Source organism: Chanodichthys erythropterus, chromosome 5, assembly GCF_024489055.1.
Source record: "Chanodichthys erythropterus isolate Z2021 chromosome 5, ASM2448905v1, whole genome shotgun sequence".
Lineage (NCBI taxonomy): Eukaryota > Metazoa > Chordata > Actinopteri > Cypriniformes > Xenocyprididae > Chanodichthys > Chanodichthys erythropterus.
In genome coordinates, this window is record NC_090225.1 from 2,753,022 (window position 1) to 2,772,604 (window position 19,583).

Sequence of the window (19,583 nt, forward strand, 5' to 3'; positions counted from 1 at the left end):
TAAAAAAAAATATGACATATTATAAGACTCAAGAATATAAAGGTACCTGGGAGGCCGTTGAGAATGGATGTGATCTCTATGGGCTTGACGGGCGCCTGCTGGTTTCCCTTATCACCACACTCATCCATCTTTGAGAAAACATCACTGCCAGAGTTCGGTTTGGACAATCGATTGATGCGATTTCTGGATGAAGGAAGATCCTCTCTGTCTGTCAGTCTCTCTATTCGGTCTCTTTCTCGCTCTGCTTTATTCTGTCATTAAACAAAGTGGACAAATTGACAGTGTAGCCCCTCTAAATAAGAATATACATGAAGAATACACTACCATTCAAAAGTGTGACTGCTTTTATAAAGAAAATCCATTTATTATTACACATACAAACGTACATTGCTATAATCACCTACATTCAATTAAAACATTTACAGGCTGTGATACACTGCCCTCCAAAAGTGTGGAAACACCCTAGAAAAGTGGGTTTTTAGACAATATTGACATGAATCGTTTTTAATTTGTGATAATTTTGCACTGATAAGGGACAACACAAACTACGAAAACATATTTTATTACATAAACAGTTTATACATAGAATATATTCATTAGCAGCTATCTGACCTAAACTGGGTTCTGATTGGTTCATTGTATTCTAAACTTAATTTGCAATCAATTGTTGTAGCTATTAAGGTGTGCTGACCCAAAAATCGTTCACAAACCTGGGCCAAGTTTAAACCAGTAACCAGCATCACAGCTGGCAAAGGGGCATGTCTGACTTTGACATGTATATATTGCAATTATTATGTAATCAAAATGAAAATTATTATTGCTGGTCTTCAATGATAATGTCAAGTTACGTTAATGTATTTGCACCAAAAACTGATAAGGATTTATGCTGACATTGCCCAAAACCACACTTTGGAGGCAGTGTAAATGTGCTGAACACACATGACCCATTTTCATAAGGGAAAAAAAAACAAAAAATAGAAAAACTTCAGACTGTACCTTTATTTTTTTGCGGTGCTTTATTTTGGGGACGTTCTTATTGGCTGGTCTGACAATCTTATCAGCTTTGATCCACTCGTCATACCTGTTTAAGAGACAGACTGGTCAACATTTAGTAATTAATGTGTCTCCAAAACTAATAAAACTCTGCGTCTTGTTGCAATTATGAAATGCAACGTCCAAATAATGAGAAATTGCATTGTACAATTTAAGAAAGAAACACACGTTTACATGGACCCTAATAATCCCTTTGTAATTGTTGCCAAGTCGGAATAAAAAAAGTCACATGTAACCACGTCAATCAGAATGAATTGTAAGGGGTGGTTTAAACCTTTTCTAATCCGTTCGATAGGACATGTAAACACTTGATCGGATTGAAAACTGAAACTGGAAAGTTCTGCAATGATGTAGAAATGGCATTATGAAGCATGACGCACAGAACAAGCTGTTGTTGTTGAATATAGTGTCATAAATGACTGCTGTGTCATTCTAAAATTCTCATTCCACTCATCGTCTGTGAAATGCTGCAAGAGAATGTCGTCCCAGCAGTCCTTGCTTCGGACTCTCATCCATAGATGGCTCGTTTTGGATGCGGGAAGTGGCGTTTTTGCTACTTTGTAAATGTAAGCAGCACGGCACAAATCTTCATGTGCTCATCGCGTCCTAATCAGGACCCGAAATAGATAAATATTAAACCCGCTTTTTAAAACAAAGAAAAAAGATGACATGATGGTTAGTATGAGCCAACAGCGGGAAACTGTATATTTGTGCAGTATGTGCATGTCAAAACATCAATTTTGATTCAAGTGTTCATGTAAACATGTAAAATGTTTGGATTCGTCATTGAAACAAAAAGTGTCCATGTAAATGTAGCTACTGCAAAAGAGAGACAATATACTGACTAGTACAAGACATCAAAGCTGCAGCAAGATGTTCAGAAGGTCTTGCTCTATTTTGGTCAGCAAAATAGAAATTAGTTTTAATCTCAGCGCTTGTACAAATCGGAAATATCCACAAAACACAAATAAACATCTGAGAAGTAAAACTTGAGCATGTCATGATAACAACCGATAGTTGACCTCTGTCCTAGTCCTAAGGGTTATTCATACCGACAACAATTTGCAATGGCAAAACACCCAGAAATCATTCACTTTCAACGAGAGGTGGAAGGAAAAACATATGAAATTGAGCAAAGATGGCAACATGCAAATTGCGTAGTTTGGTTTCAGATGGCGGCTGAAGAACTGGCATTGAAATGGGAGATGAACAGATCGATCTCTTGAGTTCACGTGATACAACTCCTGATACGGGTCACTGTAGTCAAGTAAATTGTAGTGTGTATGCACTTTCACGCCCTATTAGTCTCTGATAAACTATCAGGCACAGAAAAGTAGCCAAAATGCGTTAAATATTAAAGCACACCCAACTTCTTTCTATCAACCAACGTTCTTCCTCTGCCTCATATATACATGATAATAAGGGTCTGTTTTAGTCCATCACTAATCTGAACCTTTCCACAGGACGGTAAGTCTCAGACACACACAACAGATCGCACACAGCCCACCTGATGCATGTTGCACACAAAACTAGAAAGCACTCTGTCTATCTGGCAAGTTCACAAAGTACCAGTTTCATATTACAAGCACTAATTGCTTAAACTACCAAAGTTTCCCAGATTAGTGCTTCAAATCCCTGAAAGGTACTCAAAGTTTTGAGGCACTTATTGGTAAACTAAACATCCATGAGCAGAACTGCATCAATTACACCAGAATTGACGAGACAGTTAGCTCACGAGACGAGACACGAGATTGAGTTGACGAGAACAAGATGAGACGAGATTTTTACAGTATTTTTAAGAAATCCTCAATGATGAAATATGAATTATCATATGCAGTAAAAGACAACAATACTCAAACACCGTGAAAGGTTTTGCCACACACTCTTCTCCTTTATGAGTCTCTTCAGACCTTAGAACTTTACATGATTTATGAGCTTCTACAACTTTTGACCTCCTAACTGAACTCCTTTCCACAAATTGATCATAGAAATAAAAACAGGATAAATAAAAATGAAAAACAGTTTTCTCTTAGTCTTAAAGGTGCCGTCGAATCAAAAATTGAATTTACCTCGGCATAGTTGAATAACAAGATTTCAGTACATGGAAATGACATACAGTGAGTCTCAAACACCATTGTTTCCTCCTTCTTATACTCATTTGTTTAAAAGACCTCCAAAGAACATGCGAATCTCAACATAACACCGACTGTTACGTAACAGTCAGGATAATTAATATGTACGCCCCCAATATTTGCATATGCCAGCTCATGTTCAAGGCATTAGACAAGGGCAGCCAGTATTAACGTCTGGATCGGTGCACAGCTGAATCATCAGACTAGGTAAGCAAGCAAGAACAATAGCGAAAAATGGCAGATGGAGCAATAATAACTGACATGATCCATGATATTTTTAGTGATATTTGTGAATTGTCTTTCTAAATGTTTCGTTAGCATGTTGCTAATGTACTGTTAAATGTGGTTAAAGTTACCATCGTTTCTTACTGTATTTACAGAGACAAGAGCCGTCGCTATTTTAATTTTTAAACACTTGCAGTCTGTATAATTCATAAACAACTTCATTCTTTATAAATCTCTCCAACAGTGTGTAATGTTAGCTTTAGCCACGGAGCACTATCAAACTCATTCAGAATCAAATATAAACATCCAAATAAATACTATACTCACATGATCTGATGTATGCGTGCAGCATGCATGACGATCACTTTGTAAAGATCCATTTGAGGGTTATATTAGCTGTGTGAACTTTGTTTACGCACTGTATTATAGTCGAGAGCTCTGGGGGGGGCGGGGGGTGTGAGGAATTAAAGGGGCCGCAGCCTGAATCGGCGCATAGTTAATGATGCCCCAAAATACGCAGTTAAAAAATTAATAAAAAAAAATCTATGGGGTATTTTGAGCTGAAACTTCACAGACACATTCAGGGGACACCTTAGATTTATATTACATCTTGTAAAAAAACGTTCGATGGCACCTTTAAGTGCAAACAATAAGTGCAACCATAATGAAAGTACTCTTGTGAAAATAGAGACCAAATTTCTCTCTTTAAGCATGATACAGAGCTAAGAGATGGTTACAACTTCACAGCCCAGCCTAAGATAGCTTTTATTTTGGGAGATATCTGCATGCATTAGGGAGCCGCTTTCAAACTGCAGAGTATTGAAATCACGCTTGAATGCGCGTTTGCGTTTTACTTTCGCTTCCGTGATCATGCGTACTCTGTGAATAGTGAGCGGTGGTGCTGAGCATTAATTCTACAAGATAAGACATTTAACACTCTTAAGTTCTGTTGTGCAACGAATCCTCCGCCATGGTCTTGTCAGTCATCTCATCACGTGATCAGTGAACTCTGATTCCTTCTGCAATACATAAGACACTGCTGCTCGTGTTGGATGAGCTGGATAGGACTGAAGCGACAGTTATCCAACTGAATTAAATGGTTTTTATTTCTATAAAAAAGCAAAACGACAGTGGACAGCTTTTCAGAAATCTTATCACATTTTAATCTCGTGGCACGAGATCTCGTCACACCCCTAGTATTTAGTACCTTTGCAAGGGCAGAAATTTGGATCTACTAATTTGCATCCACTGCATTGTTATTTAAACACATTTCCACATATTAAGTCCAAAAAAGCTGTGGTTGGTCACTGGATGTGTGCGTCAAACTGCTATAGAGAGCTGCAGTGATACTGGATTTTTGTAGGCCAACCCGTACGTTTGCATCACCCCGGTTCCCTCGACAAAAACCCAATAGATTCTGGCTTTTGAATTATAAGAACTGTGACCAACAAAAGTTTATGATTCTTACACATTTTATTCATCATGATAATCTTCACAAATGAAGCCGAAACACAATCGGAATAAATAAAAAGCTAAACGCAGGTTATGAACGAACTACACCACAGTGACCAGCATTAAAATGTGCCTCATTATGATTTTTCGAATATTACCTTTCATGCAGCTGTCTGTGAATGTAAACTATCTGCAAAGTTGTGAAGCCGAAAGTGCATGATAAATAAAGTTATTGTCTCTCAAAAGACAGAATCGACTCTGAACCGCTGAATCCTACTTCCGTGACGGCCACATGTCACTGGGTAACACATTTGCCTAATGCCCACCCATGCTCTACGTTGTCCGCCCACAAATAACTTGACCCGCCCTCAAATGCTGTAGCTGGTTCGTGTTGTTTACATGACGATAAGATGCTGTTTTCTCATTCTCTTTGTAAACACTTCAAAAGGAAGAGGATGTGAAGAGTCAGTGGTTAAAATTACCACATCGATACAACAGCAGAATAACCTTTTAATGACTGCTTCTCAAATCTCCATGAGGTCTAAATGGGATTTACAAAATGCTTATGCATTAAAAATGGGACAGTACTCAGAATCACAACCTGTAAGTATGATTAATTATTGATGCATATATTTTCCGGCTAACCGGCTAAATTCATCTGTGGCTCACTGTTACCTAAAACTTTGTCCATTAATGCAGATTGTCTGCTGTTCTTTCTACTCTGAGTCATGATAAAGGATGGAGCAAGATATGTTTAATGTTACATCAGTTGTTCACGTTAGTGCTCGGCTAACATATGCACTATTAATGATACAGTTGGTAATACAGTTCTCACATGTGCATCGCAATAAATTAGAAATATACGCATCGGTTTGTTGATGGACGAACACTTGTTAATGCCGATGGTGAGGAATTACAGTTGCAACATCTCATAATGTATGTGTATCACTGAGAAACGTCCTGCTCAAGTCGTTCTTGCGATGGAGGATCTGGTTGAATAACTAGTTCTCTTCCAATATTTCATCATCGGGCTCGCGCTCGGATTGATATGGTGTGTCCAATCGCTGAGCTTCAGGAAGCCTCCAGAGCTGAAGTTAATGAGTGTTTCGTTTCCGACCAATCACAACAGAGCTCCAAGATAAGACATTTGTCATACGCTCAGGCTCTGTCGTGCAACGTATCCTCCGCCATGGTCTTGTCAGTCATCTCATCACATGATCAGTGAACTCTGATTCCTGCTGCACTACTTACGACTCAGCAGCTGAATGGAATTGAAGTGACTGATATCCAACTGAATTAAATGGTTTTTATTTCTATAAAATCAAAACGACAGAGGCGGTGTAATGTAAATGAAACGTCACAACTTGGAAAGCAGGGATTTTCATCCAACAAATCGTTTGAGAAAATGTGGTGATGTGTAATGTATATTATGAGAAAATGAAAGTGTTGTTTGACCTTTGATGCATGTAAACCTGTTGGAGACCTCCAAAACAAAATTAAGATCCTTTAAGATAGCATAAAAGGGGCACTTTAAGCTTCAACAACTCCTTCAGTCTTCATTTAAAAAACATTTTCCCTAAAAGTCTGAGTTATAATAGTTGGCAAGAGTGTGATTATAAATATAAACAACGTGTAGTTGAGTCTTTCTGTTCAGCATGATGACGTTTAATGTCCCTGACAGCATCTGTAGTCCCATGTTCGCCTTTTTCAAGACATGTAAAAGCTTGAAACAAAAATTCACAAGTGGGTATTAATCATGTACTTTGTGTCATGAAACATGAAAAATCTAGAGCTTGTGTTCACCACAGACCTTATTTCAGGCATTTAACCCATTCAAAAACCCACTGACTTCAGGACGATGGAACCGGAAGTGCTAAAATGCTCTTTTCCAGGTTTTGGCCTACAAAAACTCTATATGCACCAGACTTTCTGACTCCAGGACTATGATCAGCTTGGGGCTACCAAATTGTTGGTAAATGCAAACAAATGAGGCGTGAGTTCCCAGGGTCCTGCCTTACCTGTGGTTCCAGCCACAGTAGTGCACCAGGTAGAGCACCTCTCCCCCCTCCAGGTCTGACTCTTTCACAGTGGCATCGTACGTCTTCTGATTGCGGCCTCGCCCATACCTCACCTGCACCTTCATCCCAGGAGGGTAACACTCACACTCCTCCCCTTCCTCCCACTCCTGACTGCTGACATCCCTGCAAGAAAGACAATTCAGTACTTCCTGTTTGCTGACCCTAGGCTTCCCCACAACAGCCCTCCCCAAAAAACCCACGCTAAAAGCTCGCTGTCTCAGCCTAGTGCTTCTGAAATCTAATTATCCTCATCTTTCCCTGTCGGATAAGTCTAACAATCCTCCTTCATTGGAGGAAGGCATTATGGGGTCATCAGCCGGCTGTCTGAACCTCAACCTGGATTATATTAAAAAGCTGGTCTAAAACATCTTCCTGATTCATTTAAAAGGAATATTTCCACCCATAATGAATCTGTCTTCATTTACACACCCTCACGCTGCTGCTCATGAAACCTGTATTTCTTCCCTTTGAAGAATCTCAAGCTGTTCTTTCCATATAATGAAAGCATTGGCTGTCAAGCTCCAAAAGGACTCAAATAAATAAGTGTTCTGAAGCCATACTGTTTTGTATACCAAGTTGTAATCTCTTCACTGCACTCCAACTTGGATGATTCATGATATACGGAAAACTAGTTTCAGAAAACTTGGAAAATCAAATACATCTATAATATTTGGATAAAGATAGCTATCCGTCTGCATTGCCATTCAGGTCTGCTGGAAACATGTGACAAATCACTCTAGAGCTGGAGGAAAATTACATCAGTGATTGGACAATGCTGAGCGGACAGCTGATGGCAGTCCAAACCCTTCACTGCTGGCTATCATGAGCTGTAATGTCAAAAACCGCAGACAGAGAAAAATACAGGTCCAAGTTCTATCAAAAAATAAATAAATAAATAAATTATATTATAAATATATATCTGTTAAAAATATGATAAATTATGTTAATTAAAAAATATGTACATGTTGTAAGTATACAACAGTAAGTATAAAACTATTAAAATTTTAAATTATTTTTTATCATGTATAATATATGAATAACATACAGTATATTAAAAATAGAAATAAAATGTTAAAAATAAGAAAAAATAAATCATTAAATACTAGTTTAATTTAAATGTATTATGTATATATATATATATATATATATATATATATATATATATATATATATATATATATATATATACACTGAAAAAAAAAAAAAAAAAAAATATATATATATATATATATATATAAAATATTTTAGTGAATATAGGTTAAAAATTTTAAAAAGTACAAAATATATTGATGATAAATTGTTAATTAAAAAATATGTACATGTAAAAGAATAAAACTATTCCCATTTTAAATACGTATCATGTTTTATCATGTATAATATAATAATATACAGTATATTAAAAATAGAAATAAAATGTTAAAAATAAGAAATAAATCATTAAATACTAGTTTATTTTAAATGTATTATATATATACACATGTAAAAACAAGAAAAATTTTAGTGAATATATGTTAAAAAATGTTAAAAAGTACAAAAATATGTTAATGATCATAAATTATGTTAATTAAAAAACTATATAATGTACTTTTTTACAAGTATAAAACTTATAAATCATTGAATACTAGTGAATCTACAATAATTTTAAATTATATATATATATATATATATATATATATATATATATATATATATATATATATATATATATATATATATATATATATATATATATATATATATTTTAGTGAATATATGTTAAAAATTATAATAAATTAATTAAAAAAATAATGTATATGTTTTACTAGAGTAAAACTTCATTTTTAAATTATTTTTATCATGTTTTATCATGCATAATATATGAATAATATACAGTATATAGAAATAAAAAGTAAAAAATATAATAAAAATAAATCATTGAATACTAGTGAATCTAAGATCATTTTAAATTTATTATGTACAAATATGTAAAATAGTAAATATTTTAGTGAATATATTTTGAGAAAATATGTCAAAAAGTACAAAAACATCTTAAATTATGATAAATTATGTTCATTAAAAATATATAATGTACATGTTTTACAAGTATAAAACTTATAAATCATTGAATACTAGTGAATCTACAATAATTTCAAATGTATATGTATAAATATATGTATGCATGCATGTATAGTGAAACATCTAAAATAATATAATATATTACTGACTTATGCAAAAAGTTATTTTCACAGAATACACAACCATGTTTAAATGGCAGTGATTGGAGAAAGATGCATTTTGCCTCATTATGGTGTGGTTACGGCATTTACCACCAGGGACTAACCACCAAAGCTAATTATCAAAATCCTGTCCAACATAGCTACCTTCATGGTCATTTTAATGTTGTTTTTATTCTTTTTTTGGAGCTTGACAGCCTGTGGTCATTATATGAACATGTATCATGAACATCATGCTAAACATCTCCTTTAGTGTTTGACTGAAGAAATAAAGTCATACAGGTTTAGACCAACATGAGGGCGAGTAATGATTTTTCTCACTTGAGGAAATTTCAAATGTGACTTTGAACATGAGTTCAAGATGTGTGTGTGTGACAGGGAAAGGGTCAAAGTGCAGCAAGAGGGCACAGCGAAGCTCAGCAAAGGGGCAAATCACAATCACGTTAGAGAGCAGAGAGGAAGCCACGTTAGACAGTTAGCACACTGAACTCTACCGCTCCGCCGAATACTGCTGAAATCACTTCACAGAGTGGATAGTTCAACCGAGAAACAACCCTGGTTAGTTAGCAGCAGACAACTCTCAACTAGTGATGCAACAACTGAGCTGGTACTAGGCAGGACCCTGGTTCCACATAGTTATTTGATTCAATACAGAAAATGAAGGGGAAAAGCATCATTGGAAAACCACCACTGCAGGATGACTGTTGAGCATAAAGAGTCTATAAAAACCAGCTTAATAATCGGATCACAGCTACGTGAGGGAGATTAGTTAGTCAAAAGTTACATGTGCATCCAAATGCTTCAAATTAGAGTCAATGCAACCAGATTTAGAGTAGAGGAGGGAATCGTTTGAAATGTAACAATTCTGATTCCGTTTTAGTTCCGTTCCGTTCCTTTTAGAATTTTGAGTTGGTTCATTTAGAGTTCAACACCTGTGAGTGAGTAATTCCTGAAACAATTCCATAGTTTATAACCAATTATGAACCACTAATAAAGCCAAAGTCATGAAAATTTTTGCTGAACAGAACGACTACTCGATTCCCAACCCTAACCAGGCACAAAGCTGGACATGATCTCAGCATCAGGGTCTGTTATCATCCACACTACATCTCACAACATCACAGCAGAACACTAGAGGCATGATATGAGAGAGCAGAAAGCGTCGGGAAACACTCTGTACAGCAGTGGTAGAGCTTCACTTGTCAGTCCATCGCTCTACTGAGCTTCAAAGTCACACCTGAAGAGTCAAACACAAAACTTGACACCCAAAAAAAAAATAAAAAAATCACGTTGGAAGAGAAATGGTGCCAGAATAATTCAAAATTGACTTCTGAGTTTTCTTTTTCAGCAAGGATGCATTAAATTGTCCAAAAAATGTATAATGTTACAAAAGATGTCAAATAAATGTTGTTCTTTTAAACTTAATATTCATTAAAGAAACCCGAACAAAATTTATCCACAAAAATCTGAAGCAGCACGATTGTTTTCAACATTGATAATAATCAGAAATGTTTCTCGAGTATCAAATCAGCATATTAGAATGATTTCTGAAGGATCATGTGACACTGAAGACTGGAGTAATGATGCTGAAAATTCAGCTCTGATCACAGGAATAAATTACATTTTAAAACACATATTTCACAATATTTAATGGTAGCGTATGATGAATTAATTGTCTATGTAAGCTGCTCACAAACATTGTGGCATTTTTGTTTATTTACTTTCATTTTAAAGATGTTAAATCGAAAGAAATGTAACTTAAGCTGCATTCACACGGGGCGTTGGCGTCAACGCTTGACGGAGGGCATGTCTGAGGCTTGGTGCTGACGCGACCGTCATAGTGACAACAGCCAATCACATTACTTTTCATAGGCTATATGCACCATTACTTCCTGGTTGTCGTTAAGCCAGCTCTGGCATTTCTGGTTTATGTTAGCTGTTCATTCTGTAGCCGCTGTACATCGACACAAAACCATCAGTGGTTGACTTTTTAATGTTGTATTCATATTTTAATGCAGTTATCACATTTACCTAATTTCACAATAAACCAGTTTTATTGATTGCAATAAAGATGAAGCTATTAGGAACGTTTAAAAACGCTGTGTCTGAAATTAGACACGCACACGCATTTTCCCTTACCACTTCTAATGTTATTTTTAATGTGATGACCACAAACATTATTTGAGATTGTCCTCATTGTAAAACCGAACATTAAAAAATGTAGGAAATTCAACATTTGATAGAAAACACATAAAAAAGACAATAATTACAACTTTAACCAGCAGGTGGCGGTAAAGTAGCATTTATTTGCGCATATATCAGCCATTTCCTCTAATCGTTTTTCACTTCGTTTATGACTAAATATTAAACATTACAAAATAACTAGGTTTAAAAATACATTTTGTCAATGTGAAGTACTCAAAAAAATCTCATGAAAAACAATAACTTTTCTTGTGAATGAATGACACAGAAAGCGCAAGATCAGTGAAAACACACATTTTATTCAATTAATCTAACTAAAGTGCACAATAAATATTTAATTTAAGCTTTTTTCCCACATAAAAGTGTGAAAACTGATGGCCAAATTGAATTTAGCCGAGGAGGAACATTGAGGTATGTCTTTATTTATTTATTTTCGAAGCTGTCTTACGTTTGAATAACTAAATTAATGCTATGCCTGACTATTTAAGTGACTATATTATGATTATAAACTAAGTATTACACTACTGATGCTCAACACACCAGCAAATGACATCTCACCGGAAGTTTTCCAGCTGGTTTATATTATTGCGGAAGTTCTAAAGAACGCTCTGTGCATATAGCCCATTGGCTAGTGTCTGAGCGAGGGTATTTGCATAAGGCGATCTGACGCCTGCGTTGGCACTTGAAAAGTTGAGAAATTTTCAACTTCTGCCACGAGCAATGTAAGAAAAGCGACGCAACAGAACCCACAATTCAGTTCAGCAATACAGGACGTCACCGATTCAAAGTAAATGAGAAGAGCTAACGCTGACGCCCAGTGTGAATGCACCGTTAGCTTTATTCCATCTCAAGCCTGACTGTGACAAAACCGTTACTCTCAAATAAAATTCACAGTAATTCACACATGATATTTACGAAAAAAAAAAGTGCAACAAAAATAAGAGCGAATGCCTTTTTTCCTGAAGACAGGGGATGGTTCAAGATAAGATGGAAAAAGGGTGAGAGAGAGAGAGAGAGAGAAGGCAAGCTAAAAACAGCGCACGCTTCGGCCAACATGCAGTTTCAATAAGCGGGTGACTGACATGAGACGCGACCAGAGAGGAACTACTGCAGCATCCGCCATCAGAATCAGTCAGATGTTTCCACAAACACCATTATTAAGTGTTTACATGATCTCACGTTTGACCGTTTCTCATTCAGTCTATTTTTTCTCCATCTCCCAAATTCAATCTCTAAGCACATCTCATTTTTGTCTCCGTTTCTCTCTCTCTCCCATGAGAATCTCCTTCAGATCCACAGAGCCATGCACTGAAGCTCAGAGAGGAAGTTGCACCTACCCTGACAGATCTTTGCTGTCGGGTTCCTCACACGGTTCCTCCTTCACGTTCTCCGTGACGTTACTCTCCGCTGTCGCGCCGCACTCTTTGGCCTCTTCGTTTGTATCATTCTCCTCTTCATCAGCATGGTTATCCTCCTCCTCATTTACGCTGCTGATATCCGCTTTATCTTCACATGGTGCTGTGGTCTCGGTCTTCTCCTCCTGAGGAGAAATAACACGTCACCTTCACCTTCCAATTAAAATGATATGACCCTAATTAAACTATGATTTAGCTACAGTTGTAAATGCATCATTGTTTTCGATTCAGCAGCTTGTGTTCGGGAAAAAAAACTTGACTTATAAATATACATGAGGTCAGATGATCCTGCTGAGAGACAAAATACACAAAGACAAACAAGATAAAGCTGTATGTTTGAAGTCTTTCAAATACTAGTTTACTGCACAGTGTGTACTGTACACTGCCGAACTGCAGCTTGTAAAAAAGTATTTGGTTACACTATAAATGTTGCTAACAACATGATGACAACGTTTTAGATAATTATCAACATTATATGTTGCAACACTTATGGTGTCTTTAACTACAATGTACTTTAGTGAAGAAAAAAAAAATTGCACTAACATAATATGTATTTATTGTAGTAATGACACTGGTAACACTTTAGTGTAGGGAGCACATATAAACTATTAACTACGACTTTTCCCTCAATAAACTCATAATGTACTGCTTATTAATAGTAAGGTAGTTGTTACGTTTAGGTATTGGGTAGGATTAAGAATGTAGAATATGGTCATGCAGAATAAGGCATTAATATGTGCTTAATAAGTGCTAATAAACAGCCAATATTCCAGTAATATGCATGCTAATAAGTAGTTAAAAAAGTACAATGTAAAAACATGTACGTACACAATAAGTGCATATTAAATTAGTATTAAATGGTTAATTGAAATGTTAGTACAAAGGCACTTAATATAAAGTGGGGCCTAATATTTTATGCAATATCAAATTAACATATTATAAAAAAAACAGGAGAATTGATCAGCAAAAACAGGGATACATCATCAAACTTGATCACATTAAAACATAAATAAATGCATAAAAATGTTTGTTACACATGATTCCACAGCTACAGATTATAATAATGTCCCAATAATGTTGCTTACTAGTTAATTTAGTAGTAAAAAAAAAAAAAATTATATATATATGTATATATATATATATTAAATGTAACATTTTTAATATTATATACTAATTGGCAGTCAAAAGTTGGGAATGATTACGTTTTTTTTTCCTTTGTAAGAAGTCTCTTCTGCTCACCAAGGCTGCATTTATTTGATCACAAATACAGTAAAAATTGTGAAATATTATTTCAATTCAAAATATCTGTTTTCTATGTGAATATATTGTAAACTGTAATTTATTCCTGTGATCAAAGCTGAATTTTCAGCATCATTACTCCAGTCTTCAGTATCACATGATCCATCAGAAATCATTCTAATATGATTATTTGATGCTCAAGAAACATTTCTGATTACTTTTGTAACATTATAAATGTCTTTACTGTTACTTTTGATCAGTTTAATGCATCCTTGCTGAATAAAAGTATTAATTAAATCTTACTGACCCCAAACATTTGGCAGTCTAAACGGCTTAGTTAAGGTGTTAAAATCACAGCTGTTTGAAAATGAAAAGTTGAGATGTGTTGTATATTGTATACATTTGTTTTAGTAACTGATCTGGGTATTCAATGCATAGTATGAGTAGTATGCCATAGCAGACAAACCCTGAGATGATGCTTCAGTACCTTGACCACATGCTGTGTGTTGGAGGGCTCTGGTTCTTTAAGGACTTTCTGTTCTTCTTCTGTGCTGGATGTGCTTAAAGAGACACTGTTTCCGCCGCTGGCTGTTTCCTCTGTGTTCACCTCACTCTTGGAGCTCGTCTTCTCACCCGTCTTATACGGCAGATCCATGCGGAACGTGATTCCCGTGGAAGCGCAGAAGTCCTCAAAGCCATACAGGTACCTGCAGGAGGTTCAGCAACACGACATGTTATTACTACATAGGTTACAGAATACTACAGCCAATGATCAAAAAGCAAATATTTATGTTTCTTGAGCAGCAAATCAGCATATTAGAATGATTTCTGAAGGATCATGTGACCCTGAATAATGATGCTGAAAATTCAGCTTTGATCACAGGAATAAATTATATTTTACTATATAGTGACATAGAAAACAGCTATTTTAGATTATAATAATATTTCAAATTTTTTGCTGTATTTTTGATCGCATAAATGCAGCCTTGCTGAGCAGAAGAGACTAAAAACATTTAAAAGTCTTAATTATTCCAAACAGCACTTCAATAATAACTTTTGACCAGCATGGTATTCAGATGATCTGATCCAAACTGCCAAAAAAAAAAAAAAAAAAAAATGCCAAAATGAGTATGAACTGCTGGTGGCACTATAGGTTTAGAGAGAGGACGTTTGCAACTGTTCGCCATACGGTTCTGTCATCAACTTGAAAGAATAAGAGAGCTAACAGACAGAACCGATGCATACAGAGCTTGCTTGTTTGCTGTCACTGTTGTCCTGTCACTGTCATCCCGAAAGCAAAGATGCACGTACTTTCTGTAGGCACATTTGACGTTGTAACCGGCTGCGGAGTTGAGCACGGGGATGCCCAGATCCTGATACACCTGCTTCCAGACAGATCCGCTCTCAATCTAAAGCACAGGGAGGGAACACGTCCTGCTCAGTGAGTGAAAGCTAATGCAGACTGAACAGCAGATTGTGGCAGTGTTTCGCTCCACAGGGAGGGATCAGAATTAAACTCACATTGTCAAATCCTCCGAGTTTGTGCACCAACCGATAGAGTTTGAAAAGATTCAGATTCCTGTATCCCAGCACGGGTCGTTTATTGATAGGCGTTCCTGAAATACGACAAGAAGCTGGTTAGTGTGAGTTTCAAAGTAAAAAAGTATAATTTACAGGATGTAATATAAGTCTCTGGTGTCTCCAGAATGTGTGTGTGAAGTTTCAGCTCAAAATCCCCCACAGATCATTTATTATAGCTTGTCAAATTTGCCCCTATTTGGGTGTGAGCAAAAACACGCCGTTTTTGTGTGTGTCCCTTTAAATGCAAATGAGCTGCTGCTCCCGCCCCCTTTCCAGAAGAGGGCGGAGCTTTAACAGCTCAACAACAAAGCTGGAGAATCTCACGCAGACAAAATGAGGAAAGTGTTCAGCCTTACATTGTTCAAACCGGAGTCGACACTGATGGAGAGACTCAGGAAGAAGTTACAACTTTTAGACGTTTCTGAATGGTTAGTGGATAAATTGATGTAGTTGCTGTGGAGTTGATTCAACTCATCCACTAGCATGTGCCGTCATGTTCATCTTTTGTGTTGAATTGACCCTCGTTTGGTGTAAAATGACGGCATGACAACAACACTCTACTACAATAACTCTTCCTCTTCTCTAAAGCAGCCCAACATGGCCCCGCCCCCTTTGTTGTGTGTTCTCGGGGGCGGGGTTTATGTAAATTTTAAGGTTAGTGATGTCACCAACCCAGGAAGAAGCTTGTTGTAGTTCCTACCAGCCGTTTGTTGTAGTCCTTAAACAGAAAATATCTCTCTTTGCATTGAACATTGATTGTCTTAACTTTGCAGATGTTGTTTATGATCAAACAGCAACATTACACACTAACTAAAGTTAAAAAAGTGAAATCATAAATCCTTCCCAAAATGGGGAAGGAAATGCTTTCCACATATTTGTTAGACCTTGAGAATGATTGTAAACTTGTTTGTTTGTTCGTTCAAAATTAAACTCCACAGAGTAGCTACCTTTTAATTTAGGGCCCCATGAAATCCATTTTATTTTTCCCTAAATTCTGTGTTTTTATTTATTTATTTATTTAATCATTGTTTTATGATTTAATACAAATTTATATAAACTTTAACAATTTAATGAGGCTTTAAAAATATATTCAAATGAAAATATAAGGATTAATTTACAACAAAACGTCGCATTTTTATTTGATATATAAGATGCTGCACAACAGAACTGTATAAATTTAAAACATGGATAAAAAATATCTTGGTTGAATGTTTTTTCCTTAGAAATAATAATATTATTATTACTTTGAGAAGTACATTTTAGTATACAGTAGTGATATATTTCTGTCAATATTTCTTGAAGTTAAACAGAACTTTTATTTTGACAGTTGTGAAAAAAGTTAAACTTTTGTTTTGACAGAACCTTAATTTTTCCAGTCATGAAGATCTTTCAGTTTTAGTTACATTTTCAGTGTGTACTTAAGTAGAAATCAATTATTAGCGACATCCACTGACTGGCTGTTGTCGCGATCTCGATATGATTTAGTTTATCACCCAGCTGACAGAAAACTTAGCACCCATTAAAATGAAAACTGAAAATATACAAATAAAAGCAAAATATGAATAGTATATAAAACTAAACACTAACACTGCTCACCTCTATCCTCCATAAATTTGTAAAGCTGCTGTAGGAAGTTGTCCTTCTCTTCTGGAAATGGCTCCACTTCCTCCTGCATACAGGAAACACAAACACACACAGATATGGGTGTCATTCAGAGGCTTTTGAAAACACCAGCTACATTACAAGCTACCATTTTTTTTCAGGATTCATTGATAAATAGAAAGTTATTATATTTATAAATCATTATATTACTTTTCATCAGTTGCATGCATCCTTGCTGAATAAAATTAGTAATTTCTGAATAAGAAAATCCTATAAACACCAAATATTTTGAATGAACCAGACAATTGACATTATTCACACAGAAAATTGCACTAAATAAAGCATCTAAATGTAACTTGATAACAGTGATAAATAACAGGATTTTACAAATTATTTTGATGCACAAACATAAAAAATGGTGAGCATGAGCTCGAATGATTCAGTGTCTTTCTTTGAAAAGAATCACTGAACTGATTCACTAAAATGAATCAGACCTTCCAGTGTTCTTCACGAGGTCAGTTTAGCAAGCATAGATGATTTTTGTTCGTTAAACAGTTTGAATCTAAAATTGTGCAAAATATGAGAAAAAAGTAGCCAGTTTGGTCGCTTCTTGTTAGAAAAAAGTAGCTTGTTAGTTTGGGAAAGTCACACTATTATGACAACAGATGGTCACACTACTGAAAGATGTGGTTAAGTCAGTATTGTCAACTCATGCTTTCTATGGCAGTCTTGTCTGGCTGGGATGGGGTTTTCCTCTGTCATCAGGCAGACACGTCAGCGGCGGCTCTGACACGGCTTTAATACAGGTCGTAGTTTTCATTCCACACTCACAGTTAAACCTGTCATCATCTCGAACTCTTTTATGAAGAAACACGCCACTTTAACTCCAAAGGTGATATTTAGTGCTCAATAAATCAAGGCAAAGGAACCGCAGATGACAGCAGCTCGTGCTGTAAGAGTGAAAGCAGCTCTAAATCACATCGGCACAAACATTAGGGCTACGATCAGCGCAGATTCACTGATTCAATCCGACTCTGATTCAACACGGAATCTTTGAGTGATGTTTCTCCCCTACACATGGTTTATGATCATGAATGTTGTAGTCACCTCTTCCTCCTCGCCGCTGGCCTCTTCCTCTTGTTCCTCCTCCTCTTCCTCGTCATCATCCTCACTGCTCGAGCTTTCATCCTTCACCTCCGTCCTCCACGTGTTGGGCACAGAGCCGTTACGCTGAAACTCCCACGCTGCATCTAACGCTGTGAAACACACAAACAGAGACAATTAAAATGTGCTCAAAGGGGAAAATCTTATTTTTTCACTTTTATAAAACTTTCTCCAGCAGAGTGCAACAGTTGTGACCCAATCATCCAGCTCCCTAGTATTTTTCCCATAGGGATTATAAAAAAGTCATGAACTAAACTAATGAGATGATTCAGAACATCACAAACTTTGATTTGATTTGATAAAGATATTTTGAATTAGATTTTATTTTTAGATTGTATGTTTTCATTTTAAAGTTTTACTAATTTGTGTTTTTTAAAGTCTAAATGGTAGTTTTAGTTAAACTAAAATAATAAACTAAACATTTTATCATTTTAGTGAAAACCAGTCATTTTAATTTTAAAGTTCCACAAATTGTATTGTTTGTTTTTGTCATTTTTATTAGTTTTTTTTTGTCTATATAGATTTACTTTACTTCAAGTTAAACTAAATGAAAATAAGCAATTGGTTTTAGTAATGTTATTTTTAAAGGGTTAGTTCATCCAAAAATGAAAATAATGTAATTTATTACTCTCCCTCATGTCGTTCCACATCCATAAGACCTTAGTTAATCTTCAGAACACAAATTAAGATATTTTTGTTGAAATCCGATGGCTCAGTGAGGCCTGCATAGCCAGCAATGACATTTCCTCTCTCAAGATCCATTAATGTACTAAAAACATATTTAAATCAGTTCATGTGAGTACAGTGGTTCAATATTAATATTATAAAGCCACGAGAATATTTTTGGTGTGCCAAAAAAAAACAAAATAACGACTTATTTAGTGATGGACGATTTCAAAACACTGCTTCAGGAAGATTCGGAGCGTTATGAATCTTTTGTGTCGAATCAGCGGTTCAGAGCGCCAAAGTCATGTGATTTCAGCAGTTTGACATGCAATCCGACACAAAAGATTCATAACGCTCCGAAGCTTCCTGAAGCAGTGTTTTGAAGTCGTTATTTTGTTTTTTTTGGCACACCAAAAATATTCTTGTGGCTTTATAATATTAATATTGAACCACTGTACTCACATGAACTGATTTAAATATGTTTTTAGTACATTAATGGATCTTGAGAGAGGAAATGTCATTGCTGGCTATGCAGGCCTCACTGAGCCATCGGATTTCAAC

The 19,583-nt window shown here is 35.8% G+C and overlaps 1 protein-coding gene across 5 annotated transcripts in view; it reads right to left on the bottom strand.

Annotated features, from left to right (window-relative positions):
• The window catches only part of arid4b (AT-rich interaction domain 4B), a 93,904-nt gene that overhangs the window by 8,950 nt on the left and 65,371 nt on the right, over nt 1-19,583 (bottom strand). For 3 of the 5 annotated variants that reach the window (XM_067385650.1, XM_067385648.1, XM_067385646.1), the window contains 9 exons: nt 18,300-18,448; nt 17,187-17,259; nt 15,531-15,625; nt 15,321-15,418; nt 14,476-14,716; nt 12,693-12,895; nt 6,881-7,063; nt 997-1,081; nt 47-251 (listed from right to left, as the gene is read on the bottom strand). In XM_067385650.1, coding sequence (XP_067241751.1) covers nt 47-251; nt 997-1,081; nt 6,881-7,063; nt 12,693-12,895; nt 14,476-14,716; nt 15,321-15,418; nt 15,531-15,625; nt 17,187-17,259; nt 18,300-18,448 — 1,332 coding nt within the window. The remainder of the gene's footprint in view (nt 1-46; nt 252-996; nt 1,082-6,880; nt 7,064-12,692; nt 12,896-14,475; nt 14,717-15,320; nt 15,419-15,530; nt 15,626-17,186; nt 17,260-18,299; nt 18,449-19,583) is intronic. The other 2 variants (XM_067385649.1, XM_067385651.1) reach the window with 2 other exon arrangements.